Source organism: Capra hircus, chromosome 16, assembly GCF_001704415.2.
Source record: "Capra hircus breed San Clemente chromosome 16, ASM170441v1, whole genome shotgun sequence".
NCBI classification, from domain to species: Eukaryota; Metazoa; Chordata; class Mammalia; order Artiodactyla; family Bovidae; genus Capra; species Capra hircus.
Window position 1 is genome coordinate 48895834 of NC_030823.1, and position 24436 is coordinate 48920269.

General features: G+C 62.8%; 1 protein-coding gene across 1 annotated transcript in view; it reads right to left on the reverse strand.

Moving 5' to 3' along the window:
* Window positions 1–23819, reverse strand: part of PLCH2 (phospholipase C eta 2) — a 64964-nt gene extending 41145 nt beyond the window's left edge. The window contains exons 1-2 of the mRNA XM_018060479.1: window positions 23689–23819; window positions 21954–22113 (exon numbers count right to left, since the gene is read on the reverse strand). Coding sequence (XP_017915968.1) covers window positions 21954–22032 — 79 coding nt within the window. The 5' untranslated portion in view covers window positions 22033–22113; window positions 23689–23819. The remainder of the gene's footprint in view (window positions 1–21953; window positions 22114–23688) is intronic.

Sequence of the window (24436 nt, forward strand, 5' to 3'; positions counted from 1 at the left end):
TGGGGAGGTATGAACACATAGCTGGGCAGAGGTGAGGCCACACAGCTGGAGGAGGTATGAACACACAGGCCAGGTAAAGTGTGAACACACAGCTGTGGGAGGTGTGAACACACAGCTGTGGGAGGTGTGAACACACAGCTGGTAAAGGTGTGAACACCCAGCCGGGGGAGGTATGAACACACAAGTCAGGACCAGGGCACCTGGAAATCATACTTTCCCCCACGTTCAGACAGAGACACCAAGATCCAAATGGACCAGGGGTCCCACCAGGCAGCCAAGGGTTCAGGGCCTGGTGGGATGTGGAGGGGTCCCTCTCACTACTCTGTGCAGAGGACGATGCCCACAGAACAGGCAGTCTGGGCCCCTGTGTCCATTAGCTTCCTGATCAGCTTCCCTGAGCCTCGACCCTGGGTAGTCGCCTCTCCTTTGCTTTCAGGCTCCCGGGGACGACAACCTGGGGTGGTGACAGGTCACCCCCCTGCCACGTGATGATCGCCACCCAGGTTCCCTCCACATGCATTTCCACCCACAGCCCAGGGCATCAAGCCCTGGACAGACATAGCACTGGGAGCCCAGGCGCCATGACCTTGGCCTCCTGCTGCCCCCCTGCCCTGTGCAGGACTCCTGCAATTGTGTGGGCCCCCGCAGCCATCAAGTGCTACACATGCAAATGTTTGTTTTCTCTTAAGGCACAAAAAAAGAAAAGCAAGAGGGTTGGCCTATCCGGCAAGTGAGTCACTGAGGGTGTTCAAGCAGAGGCAGGGAGCAGCCCCCAGCACCTCTCAGTGGATATGGGAACGGCCCCACCCTCCCACCCCTGCAGGTGCCACCTTGACACAGAAGGAACGCTGGTCAGCCTCTGGCTAGTCGCTCCAAGGAAAGCTGCCTCCTCCAGGGAGTCCTCACTGACCACCTGCAATCTCTTGGTGCCCCTCAGGGATGGGAAGTCACCCAGTAGACTCAAGAAGGGAGCATCCCCCACTTCAGCAGACCATGGTTCCCCAGGGAGCAGCTGAGCCTCATACTTCTGAGTGACCCACTGTTGGCAGCTGGAAATGAGGGCAGAGGGGTCAGGAACCCCATATCACAGCCCTCAGAGCTGCCGAGGCACAAGGCCCCCCAAACCTCAGGTCCCTCACAGCCCCCACCCCGTGGCTGCACCTGCCCCCGACCGCCGAGTGGGCAATCGGCTGACTGACTGCAGGCTGGCTGACCCAGAACAGCCCCTCAGGGCCAGACCGCACTTCTGTTTGCCTAGGATGGAGCCACCAGTCCGTCGGTCCAGGACGGCTTCAGAGGGTGGCCCCACCTGGCCCGTCCTGAGAGATCTGTGAGTGTCCTATCCCCAGACCACCTGGGTAAGGACTGACCACTGTGATAACCATCCGGGCAGGACCAAAAGCCACTGCAATAGCCTGGAGATGGCTCCTTAGGAAAGGGGACGGCAGCCAGGGACCCAGGCTGGACAAAGGACCTGACCACCCTGTGGTGCCCCAGTCACAGGGCAAACCCCACAGTCTTTTCCCACCTGGGAGCTGATATGGCCCTGGGACCCATTCTCCGCCCACCGAGCACAGCCCTTCCCAAGCCCAGGAAAGGATGGGACGGGTTGTCCTCTGAGGACTAGGTGGGCTACAAGCCAGGGCCCTCCTCCCACCCAGACCCCTGGACAAGCCCAGATGAGGGGAAGGCGCCAGAGGTGGTGGCGGCTTCCAGCCCGATCCTCCACATGGACCAGCGCCCTGACCTTCCATCTTCCCTCCCGCCCTGCAGGGCCAAGGGACACTCACAAATGCAGCCTGGGCTCCACGGGAGGCCAACTGCTGGGGGGCTGCCTGGGCCCCCACCTGACGAGCCTGCAGGTTTCAGATGGGCCAAGCAGCTCCAGTGACCTCGTGTGTCACCAGGAGTGGGGCCCAGTGGTGACGGCTGAGTCACCTCCCAGGGCTTTTTCAGGCTCAGCTGAGTGCAAGGGGGCAATTTAGGTCTTTTTGAGGAGACAGGAGAGCACATGATAGAGAACACGAGGTCAGGACTGAGCACACAGCCATGTGTCCCCCTGCAACGGGACACCCCCAGCTCCTGTGGGCAGGGGCCACAGATGCAGCATGGGGCCATGATGGGGTGGGAGCAGGGACCCCAGAGGTGGGGTGTGTGATGGGCTTGCTGGGCTGGTGGGGCTGGGTGGGCCTTGATGCTTGACTAGGGGGGTTGTGTCCTAGAAACCAGCTGTGGCTCTTTGAGTGTCTTTCTAGGAGGGGCAGCCAAGCACCCCCCACCCACCTCCTGTTCTGTCCTGGGCAGCAGGTGGAGGAGGTCAAAGGCTAATAGGGGTCTGGCGCTGTGATGTGATGTATCATCTGGTCAGGTGGCTGGCTGACCCTGACTGTGGCTACAGACCCGAGGGGTATGGGTTGGTGGCCTCCCTGTGCCTAATGTCCCCCTCTGGCCATACTGACCCTCCCTGGTCCTCTGTCGTTCCCTATCCATCTGCCTGCTCTGAGAAAAGTCCCCCAGAACCGGGCACCAGCCAGAGCCTGTTCTGTCTGGCTCCTCGGCTGTCCAGCTCAAGCCGGCAGGTCTCTGCAGAGCAGCCCCTGGGAGGGGAACCAGGGAAGGACTCGCCGGGCAGGGCCATCAGAACCCATGGGCCAGAGGTAGTGGGCAGCCCCAGGGAGACACCTGCCCTGCCCCTATTATAGCCCCCGAGGGCCCCATCTCACTCTGGGCTCCACTTCCTAAGACGCATCAAGTACCCCCCAACTCAGCCTGTGTTGATGCTGTTTCCTTACAGACACAGAATATAACTCCCAATAATGCCAAGCCCAAAATAACCCCACAATGCGCCACGTGCCAAGCACCCACCGGAGAATGTAGCCGAGCTGAGCACAGCTGCAGAGTCGCTTTAAAAATACTCTAAACACGCACATGCAAACACACACAAACCTGCTTCGAGGATGCCTGCCCTGCCCGTGACAGGTAAGGGGTGAAGATGGGGGCACAGGCAGGAGGGGGACCCTGTCCTCCCCCCAGGGGCTGACAGGAGCCCCCGGGCAGCAGCACGGGCAGAGGGGTGGACAGAGCACCCAAACGTCTCCTGATCGTGGCTCTGACCCCCAGCCTTTCCCAACCCTGCCCCTGAGACCTCGTGGGATGATGCTACCTACCCCAGCAGGGAGGCCAGTGAGGGGGGCAGCACCCTGGGCGAGCTCGCCTCTGCTGGAAGGCGTGGCTGCCTGGACCTCCACCTTCCCTGACCCAGCCCAGCCCCACCTTGGGCCCTCAGCCCCTGCCTGCTCTCCTTTGCCACCACCCCCGCCATCCCAAGGGGCAGCTGATGCCCACCACAGCTGAGGGAGGTACAGGTGGGCCTTTCAGGGGGCTCTCCTTGACTCTGCTGGGGGGCAGTGGGCCTCTCCCAGGCCGGGTGCATGTCTGCCTGAGGCAGGTGGAGGAGATGCCAACTCGGCCTCTGGTGCCCAATCCCAGATGCCCACTGGCCTCGACTTCCACACTGGAAGGTCCTGGGCCTGGCCGGCTCCCTGCACCCCCAGTCCCAGGGCTGCACCTGAGAAACCCAGTCTAGCAGCTCTTCAGCTACTGAGAGGCCAGCAGGGCCCAGACACTGCAGAAGCCAACCCAGAGCCCCCCGTCCTGCATGTCAGGAGAAGCTCAGCTCAGTTCAGTCGCTCAGTCGTGTGCGACTCTTTGCGACCCCATGAATCGCAGCACTCCAGGCCTCCCTGTCCATCACCAACTCCCGGAGTTCACTCAGACTCATGGCCATCGAGTCAGTGATGCCATCCAGCCATCTCATCCTCTGTCGTCCCCTTCTTCTCCTGCCCCTAATCCCTCCCACCTCACTGGTGCCCAAATCCTCCCCTCCCCACACTCGGGGCCTCATCCGTGAGGGGCGGTCCAAGGGCCCTCACGGTCCCCACATCCCAGGATCACAACCACAAGATTTCCAGAAAGGTTAGGTCAGCCATCAAGCCACCTGCTCCCAGTAAAGGGGCCAGGCCCACCCAAGGCATTGCCAATCCAGCTCCAGCAGAATGAGGGGCCGGGACTTGGACACTCGGTGCCTCCATGGAATGACCCCTCATTGAGCCATCCTGGGGGAGGGGGGGCAGCCACGCAGGCCACAGCCCATGCAGGCTGGAAGGGTGATGGCAATAGGGATAGGTCACGGTGACGTCCATTTGCTCAGTCCCTCGGGACACAGCTTTGCCCAGAACGGCACAGGCTGGCTTTGCTCTGGGGAAGCAGAGCCCCTTCCCACCCCCCACCCCCAAGCCCATCTAGGTAAGCAGAGGTTCGCTGGAGCCCAGCCCCTGCTGCTGCCCGAGGGCCAGGAGGATGGCCACCTGCTGCTCTGGAATTCGCTGCGCCAATCCGGCTGCAGCTGAGAAGTGGGCCACGGCCTGGCCTGGAAAGCGGTTGCTCAGAAACGCTCCGTGATCACGGGGTCTGCTCTGCAGCAGACAGCCTGCGGGAGCCGCGTGCTGCTGAGGTGCCCGGACCTGGGGTGGGCTCCCAACCATCCCCTCCTGCACCCCTGGGGGAGCGGAACCCAGCAGCCCAGATCCCATGCTCACTGCCTCCCCCACCCCCAGCAAGGCTCAGGTGGTGCTGGCTGCAGAGGACTCCAAGCCTTGGGCTCACCGGGGGCTGGGGGCTCCCTTTGCTACCCCTCCCCACCTGAGGAATGCAGAAAGGGCTTTCCCGCCACCCCTGGCCCAGTGTGGGCCACAGTCCTGGGGACGCTGGCAGCTGCAGCAGCCCACCCCAGCTGGGAGAGTGGGGCACGCACACCTAGGCAGGGCCCACTGCGGGGTCGGCAGGAATGGGATGCCAGCCCCCCAGGGGGCAGGGTGCACAGGAATGAGAACCCCAGCAGGGCAGCAGGACTGGATCCTGGGGCACAGCTCTCCTCCTGGTGGGGGGAAAGCCAGAGGGCAGCACCGAAGGTGGAGGGTCCTGTTTGTGCCAGGAGCAGTGGTCCCAACGCCCGCACCACAGCCAGCATGACTGGGCCCTGCGACCCCTTCCATGAAAGGAAGAGGAACCAGCACCCAGTGAGTCCCTACTGTGGGCACAGACTGTCCTAATCAACCAGCTGCCAGGGTCTCACCTACGCCTCCACCTGCTGCCCCGGAACTCTGGCAGGTCACCCCACCCAGCCTCCCTGTCCTCAACTTTTAAATGGGGCAATAACAAGACCAAGGTCTCTAGGCCTGGAAAAAATACACATAAGGGGGTTTCCCAAGACCTAGAAGGAGGGTCAAGGCCCCTGGACCTGACTGGACAGCCCTGGCCAAGCCTCCCCACACAGGAATTATTTAGGTGCCTCTCCAGGCAGGAGGGGAGGGCAAGGTGGGGGGAGGCGACATGAGGCGGGGGCAGCCTCACATCCCACTCGGGCCAGCCCTCTCCCCAGGGATCACTCCAGTTCCAGTGCTGTCTCTAAACTGAGATTACATCCTCCCACCAGGCTGTTCTCCTGTATGCAGGGTGGGTCCCAGGGACCCCAGCCCAGCACTGCTCTGGGAAGCTCCCGTTTGCTCCCTGAAGGCTCCATCCAGCATCCAGGCCCAGCTGTCCCCTGGGCTCACCTCTCCTTTTGCAAACCCAGTGGACATGGTGCCTGGGGGTGAGACAGTGACTGACATAGCCCCACGGGGCCCCCTGGGGTGCCCCCTCCCAGAGGGGCCCCGCTCAGCCTGCCCTCCAGGCTGCGGGGAACACAGCCCCCACTGCCCAGGTTTGGCATTTCTGGAGGGTGACAAGATCCCAGGCTCGGAACATGTTTTCTGCATGAACAGACACTGGCACAGGGAGTGCTGGATGCCAGCGCCTCCCCCAGCTCAGCCTGAATCATCCCCTCCAGCAGCCCCGGCGGGGGGCAGGGGCCAGGCTGGGGGCCCAGAGCCCAGGGACACAGGAGGCAGAGGCCATCCACTGATGGCTCAATCAACAGTTACAGGGGAGCTCTCTGCTCCGAGTGCAGGGGACCCTCTCCAGGCGGCCCTTGCACTGGGTAAGGGTCCCACACCACCAACCTACAGGGCTGCCCATGGCCCTTCTCCTGAGGAACGGTGAGGGTTACGGCTCCAGGGGTGAGCTTTGGCCCACAGAGCCAGTTCCTGGGGCTGAAAAGAAGCTATCAGGCAGGGGGCAGGGGGCTTCCGGGGACCAGGAGTATATGGCCAGCACTGCCCCCAAAGCCATCTTCATAAGCCATATTCTTGGTGACAGTTTCTGGCCTGTTGCAGAAGGCTGCAACCCATGGACATCCCCTCAAATAACTGGGGTGGGGGGTGGCCCCTCTGAGCACACACAGCTCTGGCCTCCAGACCCCCAGAGGAGCTGAGGCAGGCCCACCACTCCGTCTCCATCCAGAGATGGTGGGACCTGGGGGGTCGGGAGCCCGTGGCCCCTTGGCGATGTGGAGGCCAACAGAGGCCTCCATCCTGGACCACCAGGCCCTGTCTGCCAACCGCTGCCTGGCACCCTGGGTCCTGCTTCCAGGGGCCGAGTGACAGGAACCCATGTCCCCTGGGGAGAGCAAGGAAGTCCCAGCTCAAGTGGAGCAATCACCACCTTCTGGCAGGCTCCTCACCTTGGCTACAGGTTAACTCACTCACCCTGCCATCACCCATATCCCTTGTGACAAGTGAGGATGCTGAGCTTGGGGAACCAGCATCCAGCCCAGGAACCCACAGCCCGGGGAGCTGCAGGTCCAGGAATGCTAGGAGATGGTGGGGCTCAGGACCAGGCTGTAGATTCACCTCTTTCCGTTTTCTGAAGGCTGCACCAGGCCTCCCGGGAGGCCCTTGTCCTCACTGCTCGGGAAGACGATTGGGAGCTCCCAGAAAAGTGGGCCATTTGGTGACTGGCCCAGAGCAACACCCTATGCTGAAAGGCCACCCAGGAAGGAAGGGAGCCTGGAGGACACGGAAGGTCTCCTGGGAGGCGGGAGGGGCAGAAGGCCCCGGCTTCACTCCAGATGGAGAGCCAGGCCCTCAGCTCCGGCACGGGAAGGGGACAAGCCCCTCCGACCAGCCTCAGGATGCTGGTCACTGCTGGGAAGCTGTTGTATACTCCCTTAGGGGCCCTGGTGGAGGCTGGGCTCTGCTGAGCTCTGGGTACAGAGAAGTGGCCACGCTCACCCAAGTTCCAAGACCTGCAGGCTACCAGCAGCCATCGCTCAGCCCTAGGCGCTCGGAAGCAGCAGAGGCCGAGGGGGGCAGTTCTTCAGGCAAGAGCCGAATGGGAGGCGGTGGCAAGGGGGTCCCAGCTCGGGTGGGGCAGAGAGCTACACACACAAACAGCCTCTCCTTTACTGCACTGCAGGCTATTACTTCCCCATTTCACAGGTGAAGACACTGAGGTTGAGTCCCTGCCCCAGGCCACAGAAGGGCTGGAGAACTGTAGCTGACTCAGGCCTTCCCACTCTGGGGTGGGGCCCTCCCACCCCTCATGCCAGCCATCCTGGGAGGGCAAGCCCAGAGCAGACGATGCTCCCAGGAAGCAGAGCTACCTGGAGACCTGATCTCCACCCATCCCTGACCTGGTATTCTGTTTACAACACGTATGTAGCAGCCCATACCTCTCTTGAGTCTGTTTTCCATCCTCTCAGCTAACACCTAAGGCCTGCTACACACAGTTCTGGGGCTGCAAGGGGCCACACCAGGGCCAGAAGGTCCTGGTCAGAGCAGCTGACTGAAGCACTAGAGCCCCCAAACCGCTGGCTGCAGGGGTTAGGCTCTGATGCGGGGGCATTTGGGAGATTCCCCGCAGGTAGTGTTGTGACCAGTGGCTGGTAGGATCTGGGAGCAGCCATTCACTAAGAGGATAAAGCCCCTGCCCAGGACCCACCCAGTCTCCAAACCCCCAGGAGGCCAGGACCTCCAGGGCCCCCTCCACACCTCCCCCAGGAGCCTCTGGAGTCAGTCTCAGCCAAGGAGAGATGGGGCGGGGGGAGGGGGGTGTCAGAAACCAGGAGGCAGCCAGGCAGGGCTCCACAGCTGGGCAGCCCTGCTTATATGTCAGAGAACCCCACACCAGCCCCGTCCTCAGCCTGGGAGGCCCAGAGAGGTGAGATCCAGGCCCTGGCTCACAGGTGTCCACCAGTGGGTGCAGTAGACAGACAACACGACCAATGTGGGGTGCTGAATGGTGGCCCCCAAAAGAGGTATCTATATCTCAGATCTTATTTGGAAAAAGTCTTTGCAGATGTAATCAAATTAAGGATCTTGAGACAAGGCCATCCTGGATTACCCAAGGGAGCCTAAATCCAACAAGTGCCCTTATAAGAAGAAGGAGAACAGGACACACAGAGGACTGGGCCGAGTGAGGACAGAGGCTGAGGCTGAGGATGCAGGCTTCAGAGGGAGCGAGCTCCTGCTGACGCCTTGACCTCAGACTTCCCACCTCCAGGATGTGTGAGAATAGCACCAGTAATTTGAAGCCCCCCCAGTCTGTGGTCATTTGTTCCAGAAGCCCCAGGGCACTCATGCTACCCTCTGGGCTCATGGGTTCAGGAAATAAGACACCTTCTTGAGGCCTCTGCCGGGGTCTGACTGTCTGGGAGCCACCAGGACAAGGACCACAGCAGCCTTAGGTCCAGGAGCCTCCCACCCTGGCAGGGAGCCCCTTTAAAGAATGACTCAAAGGACAGAGGCAGCTTGGGGACCAGGGGAGGCCAGGCAGGAGAACCGGTGCCTCGCTCAAGTCAGAGTTTCCCCCAGGCTCTCCCTCCCTGCGTGAGAGGGCAGGGACATTTCAGAGACTGCCCCTACCACTGCCCTCCCTGCCCTCCTGGGGTTGAGGTCTCATTCATAAATGAAGCCCGGGGTCATAGTCATAGCCCACCCCTCGCCCCACCCACAGGTGGTCCCCGCCTTCTTCCATCACAGCTTTCCTGTCTGGCTCACTTGTCTCTGTGCTCCCCACACCCATTCAGCTGCTTGGTCCCATTTACTGGTGGGACAGACCCGTGGTGGGTTCCCCCAATGTGCCGGCCATTCACCCTTTTCCCCGGGATCTGGGAGCGAAACCCTGTACAAGAGCCAGGGTCCATGCACATCTCCGCAGGCCCCACAGGGATGGAGGCAGTGAAGTGGTTGCTGACCCCACAGGATGAAGGCTAGGGGAGCCTTTCAGGGCCTTCCCCACACATTTTCAGGGCCACCTGGATGGGCTTGTTTGCCATTCAGCCAGAGCCTCCTGGAGCCCCGGGCTGAACCCGTCTGATGCGGAGTAAGAGCTGCGAAAAGAGGCGTGAAGTCTGCTCTGATCTGCGGGGGTGGAGACCCTGCGATCAACCCCAGAGGCTGCTGGGAGCACAGAGCGGGGAAGAAGCAGGAAGAAGAGCCTTGAGGGGCAGACTGGGAGCAGAGTGGACCCCCAGACCACTCTGCCGCAGAGGGATACACACACATACACACACAGCTGCAGGGGCTGGAAGCTACCATAGCCCCAGGCCAGATGAGCCCCAGGGAGCACATGCCCTCGGGCCGGGGCCCTTTCCCCGGGTCAGGCTGAGTTGGGTAGCCAGGCGCCCTCCTTTGTCCCTTTGTGCTGGGCTGCGAAGGGACAAACTGGCTGGCTGGCGGCTGCGCTGGAGACATCTCCCAGGAGCCCTCCCTCCCTGTTCCGTGGATGCGGGCCTGTTACACAACAGACCTAAGAATAATCCGGAGGGCGGGCAGTGCAGGGAGAAGGCCGTCCTGCCTCCCGAGACCCCTAGAGCTGCAGCAGGGGGTGGAGTCGATGGCGTGTAGGTCCTGCTGCCGCCCAGGGCCAGGGTCTGTCTGGAGGCTCAGGGATAGGCCAGGGCGTGCCCACCCCCAGCACCTGGGAGACTGGGCAGTGGAGTCCTGACTCCCACCCCAACCTTGGCTCCCAGGACGGGTCTGGCAGTTGGCAGGGGCAGGCAGAGCCCTAGAAGGCCCAGGATCCTGTCTGTCCAGTGGCCCTTGGGGTCAAAAGTCCTGCTGGGCCGCAAGAAATCTGCAGGTTCAGTGGGTATGTGCCCCGAGCCCCTGAGGGCTGTCCTTTCCCAGCAGCTCCCAGAGTGCGGGGCCTGGGGGCTACAGTGGACATGGGTGCAGGACAGAGTAGGGGACAGTCGACCCAGCAGTGACAGGAGGAGAGCAGGTGGTAGGCCACCCATGGGTCCCAGGCCCAGACTCCCTTCCTTCAAGGGAGTAGCTGGCAGGGCAGGCAGGATAGTTACCAGCTAATGAAGTAGTCCAAATAAGTGCAAGGTAGCAGAATATATACAAATTGGCCCACAGCTCATCTACTGCAGACATTAAAAATTAAAATCCAATTACAACTCGTATTGTCAAACCTGGCTGTTGCCGCTTACGGCAACCTGTGTGCAGGGTGGGGGATTATGTAAGCTGAGCTCTCAGCTGCACGGAGTGAGGGCCTCAAGGAACCTCCTAGAGGGTCTGCAGGCATCTCTCCTACCCACTGGCCCCTCTGGCACCTAAGGGATCCCACAGACCTACCCCAAGTGCCAGCTGAGGGAGTCCCTGCCTGGCCACCCCCAGGAGGGGTCGCTGCCAGCCTGCTGGTCGTCCTCCCAGTGCCCCCAGCAGCTCCCTGACAGCAGCCGCATCAGCTCTGCCGGTGGCTGGGTGACAGGCTCAACCCCGGGGACCCCAGACCAGCCTTGGGCTCACTGCACTCCCTGGACTCACCTCATACAAGAGGTCAAGGCCAGCAGACCCCTCACCTCCAGCCAGGGCACCCCAGGCACAGCACACACTGCCTGGGCTGAGAAAGGATGAGCCCTCTGCCACCACGGGCACAGGGTCACAGCCTCTGGGCAGGCACAGGCCAGGGCAGGGGCACCGAGCTGTTGGGCCTTGGGAAAGGGGGCCATGGGGACCCTTCAGACACTGTCCAAGGGCACACACTCCACCTGCCTCCCCACACTTTCTGGAACCCCTGATCCTCCCCGCAGGGCCACACGGAGGATGCGGCTAGGGGTTACATGCAGAGGGAATATGATGGGAACGGGGGACTGCTTACCGCAGAATCCTAGGGGAGACAGGCCAGGTGGCTCCTGTTCTCACCACCCAGGAGAGGAAATGATGACCTCTGACCTCTGTGAACCCCCTCTGGGGCTGCAGCTCTCTGACTGGGCTAGGGGCTCAGAGGACCCTGGCTGATCACAAATGCTGCCGTGAGTGCAACGTTCGGGCCCCAGGTGCCCCGGTGTCACCTCTCGGGGGCCAGGCACAAAGGAACAGAGAGGACACAGAGCTGGCACATTTCCAGGGGTGGAGAAGGCCATGGGGAAAGGCCAGCCTGGGCAGGAGGTCTGCAGTCACTCTGTGCAGCTCAAGGTCCCTGAGCAGGACAGGGTGGAAGAGAGGGGTGGGGAGGCCTTCTGCTTCCTGGGCTTCCTCCCTCTGCCAGCCACAGACGTGTCCACATCCCCAAAATGACACTGGCCCCCTAGCTCCACTCGAAGGCCCTGGGCCCCAGGAAGGCCTGCTTCTCCCACCCCTATCAGCAGACCACCTAAGCAGAGCTTTCCCTGAGCCTGGCTGGTCCTGCCAGCCACAGCAGTGCCCACCACACACACCCCTGCCTACCAGCACTGGGAGAGGCTGGCCTGAGGCCAGAAGCGGCACCTGCATCCCCAGGAGACATGCCAGCCCCCTCTCTGCGCAATGTCCACCCAGCACCCAAAAGGCAGGGCCCCTGTTGTGCCGTCCACACCCAGCTAGAAAACGTGGCCTCTGGACCAGGGCTCTGGGGGCACAGTCTCAGCTCAGACATCCATCCCCAACCAGGGCAGGAAAGTTTGCAGGGGGCGGCCCCCGGATCCCTCAGCCCGCATCTGCAGCCTCAAAGAGAGCCCAGGACCTCTCCCGTACCGTCCTACACCCATACCCCGGCCCGACCCCTCCAAGACCAGGGCCGAGGTCTGGACCTCAGAAGCAGCTCGACCCACCAGGCGGCGGCGGAGGCCAGCAGGAGGGGAGCTGCTCGCGCCCCCTCCCCGCTAGGGCCCGGACCCGCCGCCCAGGGCAGCGGCGCCCCCGCGCGTTCACAGAGCCCCGGGCGCAGCAACAGGAGCGGCGCGGCACCTACTGTGCTTCCGCGGGGCGGCTCCCGCGTCCATTGTCTCCGAAGCGGCGGCGGCGGCGGGGGACCGCGGCAGTCCGGGCTGGGGCGCTGTTAGCGGCCGGCCCGGGGCTCGGGCTAGGGCTGGGACTCAGGCTCGGGCGGCATCGCCCCGCCGACTCGGAAGCCCGCGGCGGGCTGCGCGCGCGGCGGGCTCGGCGCGCTGACACTGCGCCCCGTGGAGGCGCCGCGCGCGGAGAGCGCTGTCACTCGTGCTTCCCGCACCACACCCCCTGCCCGCCCCGCGCGGGGAGGGGGCCAGGGGTTCGGGCTCGCGGCCAGCGCAGAGCTGCGGGAGCGGGCCGTGGAGCCGGAGCGCAGAGCGCGGGGCGCCGGGCGCATAGTGTGGCCAACCGGCCGGCCCCGCGCTGGCCCGGCCAAAGTATAATACATTGCAAGGATGCGCCGGCAGCCTCCCCGCCCCACCCCCACGCCCCGGCTCCGGGCCTCGGGTAGGCCCGGGCCGTGGGACCGGGAAGGAGGCGGGGCCGAGAACCGCTTCTCCATCCCGAGGCAGCACACTTGTGGAGCCAGCCGGCGGCCGTGAGACGGGTGTGTGCCAGGCGTTGCCCTCCCACCACACTCCCATCCACCGCCACCCTGGTGCTTGAAGCAGGGACCTGTGCCACCCCTCACCCAAGGCGTAAGGTGGCACGTACAGAAACCTGCAGGAGTGCCTGGAGCTGGTGGGGGAGGGGTGGTGGCCCAGCCCCAGAGAGGTTCCTGGGCAGGACACCAGGCACCCCCCAACCCTCAGCTCACATCAGGGGGCCGAGGGCCCTGAGTCAGAGGAGGGGCGCTTAGCTGCCGCTGTCTTGGAAACTGGGACACTCCCCTCTTCCCCCCCCCAACAGTCGAGAGAGAGCCTGGACACCAGGGGCAGCAGTGGGAACTGCCCACTGCCTGCCCGCCACAAAGGACAACACTCCCTAGCAGCTGCCCCAGCACACTCCTTGTTCCAGGTCCTTGGGGGCCCCCTAAGCAGTGACACACAGGCTCTGGACCCTGGTCTCTCCTTCGTGGGACCTCTCAGCCAGATCAGGCTTCTTGAGAGCCCCCCACTGCCCCTTTCTACTGCAGTGGAGGAAGCAGGGACAGGCCAGTCAGAGAACAGGTCCATTCAGGCACCTGTGTCCAGAGAGGCCGGGATCCCGCCTGCCGGCTCTGGTCTAGTAATGACAGGATCAAGATGCACACTCGGGTCCCAGCTCCCCACAGACCCGTGCAGATGTAACCTCAGCTCAACGCCTCCCCTCTCTGGGCCTCAGTTTCCCTGAGTATAAGACCTGTTGGTCTCTAAGGTTCTTTTTAGACTGCTGCAGCCTGGAGAGGCCCAACTTTCCCCAGACTGCATGGTAGGTGCCATGATGTGCCACAGACCATGGGGTGGGCCTCAAGATCCCTCCCAGGCAGGGCCTTGCTGACTCCCAAGAAATAGCATGCTGGCACCAGCCAGGGCCAGCCTATCTCCCGAGGGTTTCTGCTTTCCCGGTGCACTGGACAAGGGCTGAACTCCTGCTCCTGCCTCCCCCTGCACGCCTGCACTAGGAGCTGAAACCAGGCAAGTGCTTGGGGATGCTTGTCTAGCCAAGGCTGTCCTAGCTCTGGCAGCCTCTGCTCAGGCTTTCCCAGGCCTCAGGCTCTCCCACTGGGCTGCAAACTGGAGACAAAGACCCCCGCCACCCCAACACTGCCGCAACTGTCAGAGAGATGCATCCAGAGCTACAGAGGCAGCAGTCAGGGCATGCCCCCACCCCCCATAGGGATGCACCCTCCGTGCCCAGGGGACACAACTGAGAGCCCAGGGCCCAGGGATAGAGAGACATGGAGACACTCAGACGCCCAGACATGCAGAAACCAAGGGTAACGATGAGACAGGGAAACTAGGCTTGCTCCCACAGGAAGCCAAAACTTAAATGTAAATTGGAAGCCTTGAAAGAAGTTTCCATCCTGAGCCAGAGAATCCAAGAATCCCCAAAGAGGACCACAGAAGCTCTGGGACTCAGGGCCTCCAAACAAGGAGGCTGCACAAAGCATGGGCTGTGTGTGGATGCAGGGCCGCACACAGTGCGCGGGGTCTGTGCGGACACTCCTACTGCACTCGGCATGTGCTGTCTGTGTGGACATGCCCTCCAGATCCTCTGGGGGCAGCCTCAGCAGCCAGGATGGACAGCCTGCTCCCTGCTCACCCACCTGTGCCCCCACTGAGACCCCCCGGCCACCCTTCCTTACCCATGTGTCCCTGGCTGGCTGCTACGCAGGCCTCCCCATCAACCCCTCTGGCCTCAGGGCCTCCCTCCAAGGCACCCTACCCCTGCTTCTCCTACACAGGCCTGAGCGGCCTGCTTTGGCTCCAAGCCCTCCTGTCACTCAACACAGACCGCTCAGCCTGGTGCCCAGGGGGCCCACCCACTGGCCTCCACCCCTCTCACCTGGCGCCCAAGGACTGGAGTGAGACCCCTCCTGCAGGAAGCCTTCCCTGGTTCCCTCATCCTCCAGGCTCACTCCCTCTGGGACTGCCACACAGAACTTCCCTTGAGATGTCACAGGGGCTTTGCCCTTGTTTCCAGTCTGTCTCCAGCAAGATGATGAGGGCCCTGCAGGTGGGGCACCCTGTGCCCACTGCTTCCCCAAACATACCAGCCTCTCTGGCTGCAGGTGGCCTCAGGCACATCTCCTCTCCAGACTGACCCACTGCTCCAGGCACCTGGAAACCATCCCCATGGACAGCATTGCCTGGCTCTGGGAGCAGCAGGTGGTCCAGGCGAGAGCCCAAGGTCACTCCTGAGGGCAGAGGCCCAAAGACACACACGTAGAGGCAGTGAGAGGCACAGCACACGCCATGGGCGCTCACCAGATCAATAAGCGTAATTGGGTAAATGTGCAATTCTCACCCGCTAAATTTAGAAAGTGTTTCAGTTTTCACCAGCATCTGGTCTTAAGACGTCTCGTTCTCCATCAGAACTCAAGACAGCGTGCAGGATCAGAGCCAGCTCACCCATCTCCCGCCTCTACACACAGTGCAGGGGGCAGCCCTGGCCTGGCCAGCACTGGCCTGGGTGGTAACCAGCCATCTCCATGGGCACCAGAAGGGGAGTGGGTGAGCTGCCCCCAGACCCGCCAGGAACTTTGCTGCCCCAAGATGGTGCTGACTGGAGGGATCTCTGATGGACTGGAGGTCTCTATAGGCTCTGCCAGCCCTTAGGAACCATCAATTCTTGACCCCGCTTTTCCTTGGAGAGGGAGCTGAGGTGCAGGAAGAGGAAGGCACCTGCCCCAGGCCTCCCCCACCAGAGACCAGGTATTTGGCCCCCAAAGTGCTTTTTTCATTGGCAAGGGTGGGCACTTCCATCTGGGCCTGGCAGGACAGGGAGGGCGCCTGAGCTGGGTCAGGACTCGGGGAGCCTGGTCCAAGCCATGTATAATGTGGCCATCCACAAGGCCAGGCCAGCCTGAACCCCTGGGTCGGGCAGCACAGTCCACATCTGGATGAAGGAGGTAGAGCACATGAGCAACCCCCACACCGGGGGGCCTGCAAGGGAGCTGCCTGTGGACAGGAAGGGTGGGAGGCTGTGGGCAGGCAGGGGTGGGGCAGAGGGCTGCTTCCAGAGCAGGAGCTGGGGTCAGCTGGGGAGAATACAGTCGGCGGCGGCAGCTCACGGCAGCATGGACGTGAAGGTCCGCAGGCCAGGGAGGAGGTATGGATGGGGCTGGGCTGGGATGGGGAGGGGAGGGCAGAGTCCTTGACCTGCCCAAGCCAGGGGTGGCTGGAGGTGCCCTCTCCTGGCCCCGGGTGGGGAACAGGACAGGGTGGAGAAGCACAGCACCCTCCCCATCTTCCCTGAAGGCACCCCAACCTACCCTCAGTGCCCACCACTGCCTTCTCACCTAGCTGCCTTCTCACTGGCTCAGGAGCGGCAGGGAAGGACCTGGGTGACAAGGAGGGAGATGGGTGGGGGAGGGGAGTGTGCCTTAGACAGTGGGGAGGGACAGAGAGAAAGGGTGGCCAGAGCACAGGAGGGTGGTCCTAGCAGAGAGACCCTCCCCAGGGCCACCCCAGGGGGGTCTCTGGACCAGGAGACACTGGGGCCTGCCCCTCTTCTTACCCCAGGCCCAAGCCCCTGGCCTATTCCACCCACCACTCTTATGAACCAAATATGGCTCCCATGCAGCGGCCAGCCCATTCATTCATTCCCTCACTTGTTTGTTCCTTCCGTCCTGTAACCACTGACAGACACTCTTTGTGAGTCCCCAGGGTACCCATTGGGATGACTGGGGATTCAATGGGCCCCCATCCCAAGACCCCTGCCCTGGAGTCCTCTGCCCACTGACCAGTGTGAGCTAACCAACTCGCCTTGCATCCTGGTTAATGAAAACTGTCACAGCTGACACTAGGCAGCTTCCTGGAGGGACCACAGCAGGAGGGATCCTTAGAGGGGAGGGGCTGAGCAGAGGGAGAAGGGCTGGGGGGTGCGAGATAGGAAAGGGATGCAGGGGCCAGATCACAGAGGGTCTTAGAGACAAAAGTGAGGAGGTGTTCTCAGGTCAGGTCCAGAAGATAAGTAAGACAGGTGGTTAGTGGGGAGGGGCCAGGAGAGGGGAGATGGGAGGCTGTGCAACAGGAGGTCTGGCTGCAGGCCTTGTTAGGCAGATGTGGACACCCAGGTGGCTCAGATGGGCAAGGCCATGGGCATGGAGAAAAGTGTGGGGACTCGAGACGTTGAGGAGCAAGACTTGGGCTCCTGGACCATGGGGGGCAGTGCTGTCCTCTCAAACTGAGCTGACATCAAATTCTCACGCTGAGAAGTCTGAGATTCAGGCAGAGCCATCTGACTGGCCTTGGGATGTCCATGGTGCACCCGGCCAGGAGGAGGTCCTGGGCATCTTGAGTGGGGTGACTCCTGGTGGGAGTGGAGAGTGGACCTCAAGTCTCTGGGGTGGGCAACCATGCTCAGAGAGCAGGGGGTCTGAACTAGGCAGAGTGGCACCCTGCTGCTGCCCAGGTGCCCCCTTCATGGCCAGCTGGATGGAAAGGAGACCCCGAAGCTGTCATCCAGGGGCCAGGTCTGGACTACATTCTCCCTCTCCCACCAGCTCGGGTCTGGAGTCCTGTGCCCGCACACGCTGACAGCTAGCTGTCCCCTGCCCACAAGGCTGCCCAGCCCTGTGGGAGGACAGAGGCACTGGGCACTGGGCTCTGGAGTAGGTCCTGGGAGGGGCCAAGCAGGACTTCATGCCCCTCACCCCCACACCCACCTGAAGGGTGTCCTTCCTGCCCCACCCCTCCTCATCTAACCAGACTCTAGAGAGATTGGACCAGCCCCCTCACCAGTCCCTGCAGAGAGCTCCCAACCTGCCACCCCTAATACCCCTCACCTCAAAATACATTCATACACCCTCTGGCCTCAGCGAAACCCAAACAACTTCTGCTGAGCTTGCTACTGGCCTGGCTGGCTTCCTCTGGCCAGGATGGTTGGGCACAGTGCTTGGAGAGTGAGCCACCAGCACTGGTCAACTCAGAGGTGTCCTGTGTCCTGTGTTCAGGGCATGAGGCCCCCTGCTCCCCTGACCTCACTCTGGAAACCCCTAAGACCAGGTTTCCTCCCACAGGAAGCAGCTCCCAGGGTCCTAGCTGCAGCCCCCGACTGTGCACTGGCCCCACACTGGACCAGCCGCTCCATCCCCTGCTTCTACCTGCCACAGCCCCTTCCCTTCTCCTGATCAGAGTTCAGTGGTCCGGCCCCCTTTCCAGGCTGCCCTGGGGTGCCCACCCCTCTGTAGACCCGGCAGGATAGTCTGGGGCTGTCTGCCTCCCCACCCGCCATCACAGCCAGGTCTCTGCCCCAGGGCCTGGCCCAGCTCTGACGTGTGCTAGGTTTCTGGTGCATGGGTAGTTGGGAGCTGCAGGGAAGAAATCTCCCCTGTGCAGAAGCTCTGAGCATGGGGGACCCCCATGCCACCCCAGTTGTGGAGGCTGGGGTATCCCTCTACACCCAGGACCTGGGTGGATGCCCAGGACCAAAACAACTCATGGCTTCATCCACACAACCAGCCCAGGATTCATGAAGACAAGAAGCATCAGTGCACATGGCACCAGGAAGAGGGGCCTGCAGGATCAGAGGACATGATCAGAAAGGTTCTGTCCCCCATCCACCTGGCTAGGAAACCCTGCAGTCAAGACTGGGGAGTCCAGTTGGCCTGCTCACCCTCTGGGCCACCTGTTAGAAGCTGTGTGTAAACCAAGAGTTAATAGGCCACAAATGAGCACCTGAGGGAAGCAGATGAGCTCATAGTACTTGGACTTTATAATGTCTACTTTGTCTACTCACAGGCAGGGTTTGGCTTTGCTTCTCTAAACCAGGCTGCATTCTGGATTCCTGAGGATAAGGACTCTTCATGAGGGGAGCATGCCCCTGCCCAGAGGGCCCCAGGGTGTCCAGAGAATGAAGGAGCCCAAAGCTGCTATTGTCCAGGGAGTCACAGTCACTTTGCCCACATGCAGATCATCCTGAAGGTGAGTCCATAAGTCCTGCCTCCTCCAAAAGAGCCCATGGCCCCACACCAACCAAGGAAAGGTGGCCGGGGAGGCTAGAGCAAGTGCACCAGACGCCCAGGCTGCCCAGGAAGCTGAAGGCAGGAGCTTCAAGAGCTTGGATGCCAAGCACACAGCGCCTCCAAGGAAACAAGGAGAGGTGCAGACAGATGCCGGCATAACTGCCAGCGATCACAGGCTAGCTAGGCACTTGGTGATGGCCAAGGCACCGCGTCCACCAGAGGGAGGCAGCCAGGAAAAGTTATGCTCTGGAAGAAGATGCAAAGGTTAGAAGGGAGCCGCAGGTCTAGGCTCCCAGGGCGGGGCTCGACAGGAGGGAGCAGGAGAGTGAGGGACAGAGAGGCACAGGCCGTGACCTGCAGCAGCTGGAGCTGCACGCAGAGGGTCAGGGAGGGTGTTCTCTGTGTGTCCAGACCATCTCCAGCAGGCCCCGCCCTCATCAGGAAAGAGACGCAGCAAGGCCAGCACAGGGGGACCAACTCCCAGGTAAGCAGCAGTCTGAACACACTTGGAAGCCCCAGGAGTTCACACTCCTGCCCTGTAGACTCACTCCAGTCCCCACCCCCAGCCTCACGGCCCAGAGGCTACAGCCGCCACAGACCCTCCGGCCCCAGGCCAGCAAGGAGTCACTCCACTGCCCCAGCACTGCAAGCCCCTTGGTGGTGGGAAGCCAGACCCACGCCTCAAGCCCCTCCCACAGCACCCCCAGATCCATAACCTCAGGGCAGCTCATTTGCACTCTCCCGCCTGTTGCATGGGATTCAGTTCAGTTCAGTCGCTCAGTCATGTCCGACTCTTTGTGACCCCATGAATCGCAGCACGCCAGGCCTCCCTGTGCATGGGATTAAGTAACTCTAAATGCAGGAGAACCTGGGTAGGAGAACACGCTGTGGGGGTGGGGCCTGGCCCCACCCTGTCCACCCGCCCAGGCCCAGCAGGAGCTGGTATGTGTGGTCTGCTCTGGGCCAAGAGCCCTAGGCCGAGATGAGAGCCACAGAACGTGAGCCACACCAGCCACATGCACTGCCCGGGCTGGAGCCCCCACTATGGACACCATGGACACAAATCCAGCGTGGGTGGCACCGAGTGTGCTCCAGGTGGGTCACTGGCCCCACAGCCCGAGCGACCAGGACTCCAGAGCAGCCCCCAAGCCCCCACTTCTGGGGTGCCTCTGTTTCGCCCACTCCACTGGTTCCCATTTGGGGACAGAACTCAGCCACTGTGGCCCACAGGAGCCCAGACGTGCTTCAGTCCAGGGCAAGAAGGAGCCTCCTGACCGTCCCAGACAGCCTCCAGGACACACTGGCCTGCTTCGCCAGTTCTGAGCCTATCACCCAGCCCACGGGCCTCCTACTGTCCCGTGCTCACCAGGGTTGCCTCAGGACCTTCTGGAAGGACTTCCAGGCCAGATCAGGCCCCTGCCCAACCCTGCCAGCCCTGCCCTCAGCCCCACACCCGGCACAGGATCTAACCTGACATCAGCATCAGCGAGCCAGGCGTGGGGGAGACAGGAGAGCATGGAGTTGGGGGCTGGGAGCAGGGGGAGGGGCATCAGTCTGAGGGTGGGGTCCCCTTTCCTCAACATCACAGCCGCTCCCAACAGCCAGAATTGCCAGGGGCCCAGAGGCCTCCCCTCCCCTCCGCTCCCCTGTCCAAGCACCCCTTCCTTGGGTGTCCATCCCAGACTGAGGTGAAAGGCAGGCCCTGAGCCCAGGCAGGGGACCGCGTGCCTCCAAGCAGACACCCCCTCAGGCGGAGAAGGCTTGTCTCGGCGCATCCAGGGAATGTGGAGGAATGAGGTGGGCGGCTCCCTCGGGGCCCAGAAGTGGGGGACAGGGAGTGTAACGCCCACAGGTGTGCACACACTCTCAGTTTCATGCGCTCTGCTGGGGGCATGGCCCCCCAAGAGGAGCAGGCCCTCATCTGCAGAAGCACACACACGCACACCCACACACATGCAGGCATGCCCCACTAAGACACAAATCCGTCATCATGCCCACAGCCCGGTGCTAGCCAGGCACCATGCAGACCCCCACCCAGGACATCCCAGGAGAGTCAGGGTCCCCTGAACTGCTGTGTCTGCCAAGGAAGTGCCAGGAAGAGCCCCCCGCCCCCCAACAACAGGCAGAGACAGACATGCTGCACAGCAGAGGGCCCAGCCAACCAGCCAGAAATCTGCACCCCAAGGTCTCTCCCTCTGGGTGGGTGAGAGACCGCCCCTGGGCACCAGGCCAACCACATACCTGAGAAGGAAACACTGCCGAGGTGCAGTGTGCCAAGCCCCCGAATACTGCTCCCGTGGCCCACCCACACCCCTCCCCAGTGGGCTCAGCATCCCCGCATCCTGCAGCTCCTGGCTCGGGGCTGGCAGGCCCAGAGCAGGGAGGGGCACACACACTGTGGCAACCTCAACTCAGCCCAGCATGCTGGACCTCGGGGCAGACAGCAGCCAACCGCCCTGGGCAGGGAGGGGACAAGCCCCCCACCTCCCTATAAGTCTGGCACACGGAGCACTGCAGACACGGTCTGTCTGGCGGGATGTGGAGCCTGGGCGGTCCAGGGAGGAGCAGGGCACCGCTGGCGCCCACCCTCCCCTCAGGCAAGGACTCACACCTGGCCAGGTCTACCCACACACCTGCGTGGCTCCGACAGTTGGAAGTCGAGACGCAACAGACAGATGCTGGGTGATGGACGTGAGAAGACTGGAGAGCCAGAGTGTGGGGGCAGCTGGAGCCCGCAGTTCCCGCTGCATGACCGCGCCCAGCTACACCCATGGGGTCTGTGTACTTTCCAGTCTGGACACTAAACTCCCGTGGTTTTTAAAATCGAGAAGACAGTGGGCTCTTCAACCCACACAACCCACTTCCAAGGCCACAAGTGTCCCAGCCAACAGGCCACAGGATGCAGGCCACAGGAAATGCATACCAAGGGCCAGAACTAGAGGCACGGCACGTGGTCATAGGAGGCCCAAACCAGCTGAGGACCCCCCAAGCCAGCGCAGGGCTCGCAGGGGTCCGACCGAGCCGGACGGAGCCGGAGAGAGAGCTGGCAGCCCCCAAGCTGGCTTCCTAAGCAGTCGGCTTGTGCTGCTTCCCCTGCCCAGAAGAGGTCCCACTCCTGGCAGCCCACAGCACCCCCCACCATTCCAGCGGAGGAGGCCTGACCCTTTCCTCGGGTGGGACCAGGACATCACACCTGCCAGGTGAGCCCAGAACCACGCCACTGTCTGGTTGGAGACTGCACTCACCCACAGGCACGATGTTGGTGCTCAGGAAAGACCGTCTGCTCTCCAGATCAGGGCCCGGGTCCTCGGGCGAGGGCGCCATCGCAGAAAGACCTTGGCTCTCGGAGGTGGGGCAGCAGGTGAGAGGCGGGGCTGGCCTGGCTTACTAGCTGAGGCCCGCCACCTGCAGGAGGCAGGGAGGGGCTGCACTGAGGTCCCTCTGCCCGAGGGCCCCGCCCCTTCCCCTGCCCAGATGGAGTCTGAACAGCAGTCCAGCCCCACTCCCTCTCCAGGGCAGGGTGCAGGGCAGCCTGGTGGGAGTCAGGCAGGAGGGCGACCCCGCAACCCCCGCCCCTGCCCCACCGGAGTATCAAGGCTTTGGGAGAGGAGCCGGCACAGCCAAGGGCTTCCCAGGGGGCACAGTGGTAAAGAATCCACCTGCCAGTGCAGGAGATGCAGGAGACGTGGGTTTGATCCCTGGGTGGGGAAGATCCCCTGAAGAAGGAAATAGCAACTCACTCCAGGATTCTTGCCTGGAAAATCCCAGGGACAGAGGAGCCTGGCAGGCTACAGTCCACGGGGCCGCACAGAGCCGGACACGACTGAGCGCGTACGTACACGCACAGGCGCAGCCAGCGACCGGGACCATATCAGTGGCCTCATCACCCGAGTGTGGCTGCATCTCTCTGCTGGGACTTGTCCCGCAGCTCGATAAATTTCAAAGGCAAAACAGGGGATGTTTTTACAGAAACCAGCCAGCCTCTTCTGTAGATAGTGCTGGATGCCCTGGCCACGCAGGGGCCCACAGACCACAGGGGGAGCCCACGGCCCAGCCAGGCCCCTCTGCCCTTGCTCCAGCCCTCAGGGCCCACTGCGCTGTCGCCCCAGGTCTGCGGTCTCGGGCCCTCCCAGCCACCACTCAGTCTGGGCAGTGGCTCGAGGCCATGCTGGCCTCTCAGGCTGCCCCCTGCCCCTGGGCTGGCTGGGCCCAGGCCCCGCCCAGCCTCCTTGCAGCCTCCACAGAGGCTCTGTCGCACCTGGGCCTCTGTTCAGGCCCCTCTGCTGCTCCCCCCACCTCCCCCGCATCTACCCAGCTCCTCACTCGCCCGCCCGTGTCCTTCCATAGGCTTCCTCAGTGCCCACTCCCTCCTCGGAGCCTCCTCCCTGGGGGCACAGAGAGACCACAGAGGCCGGGATGGGGGCCTTGGCCACTGGGCTCTGGAGCCCTCCTGATGTGCACAGGACAGAGCTTCTGAGGCCCGGCCCTGGGAGGGCCATCAGGACACCTAGGCTCTCAGACCCTGGGAGCCACGCTCTGCCCAAGGAGGAAAAAAACAGCTGGGGGTGGGGGCAGCACCCCCCAAGGGCCCCTCAGAGCAGCCCTACTTTGTGTCCCTTCTCCGGCCCCCCCAGAAGAAGGGCCCCTCCTCCACTCCAGCAGGTTTCACCCCACCCAGGCTCTCCTCTTGCCTCACCCCCATGTCAAATCAGCAGCAGCAACCCCTCCCCCCAGAATAGGCTGCCACTCCCCAGACTCAACCACCAGGGTCCCCCACCCTAGCCTTGCTCATCCCCTCCCCGCTCCCCCAGGAGTTCCCTGGGTTCCTGCTCATCCCACAAGCACAGGGGCAATGCCATGCAGCCCTCCATCCAGCCCAGAGGCCTCGTCCACCCCAGCCGGGCTGGGCCCACCCTTGCCCTCCACAGGCCTACCTCCCATCCTGGGCCCCCCTTGACACGGCCCGGGCCCCCAGCTCACCTGCAGGTAGCTTCTCCGGGGCAACTGGACCCCCACAGCCCCTTGGCCACACAGCCCGAGAGGTAGGCACTGCTCCGGCTGCTGTGCCGGCTGCTGCCGGGGATCCAAGCAGGCCTGCGCTTCCTGCCGCAGCAGGAGCCCAGGAGCCATGCCTGGACACGTCTGCCGGAACGGGGCCGGGCGTGGGGCTCGGGCTGGCACAGCAGAACCTAATTAGGCAGCAGCACCCACTGCGCGCCAAGGCGAGGCCGCGGAGGACTGTGAGGTCAGCACCGGCGCCTTGAGCCTTCGCTGACGGCCCTGTTCCCGAGCCATGCCGGGGCCCTGGTGGTGCCTCTCATTCCAGCCACCCCAGCCCCCTATGGGGAGGGTCCCCAGCTCGGCCCTTCCTCCCCTCACAGGCTGACCCCCAGCTAAGGAGTGGGCACCTCCCAACTCAGGCCTCCAGCCTCTGCCCAGACCCCAGCTCAGTTGCCAGCATCAGGCTGGGAACTGGCCGCTGCCCACGGGTGTGCAGTCAGCATGACGTCATTAAGAATCAGGCTGAGTGGCTGGGGACAGGGCCACAAGGCCCACTGGACCCCTGCCCCTCAGAGGCCAGCCAGGACAGGGAGGGAGGGTGGGCGCCACTGTCAATGCACCAGGAACGGCTACTTGGCAGCCGCTTCAGCCCAGCCTCAAGGCTTGGCACTGGCCACTGTAGGTAGGGGAGTCTGCTGGTCTGGGTGTGGCATTGCCATCTGTACAC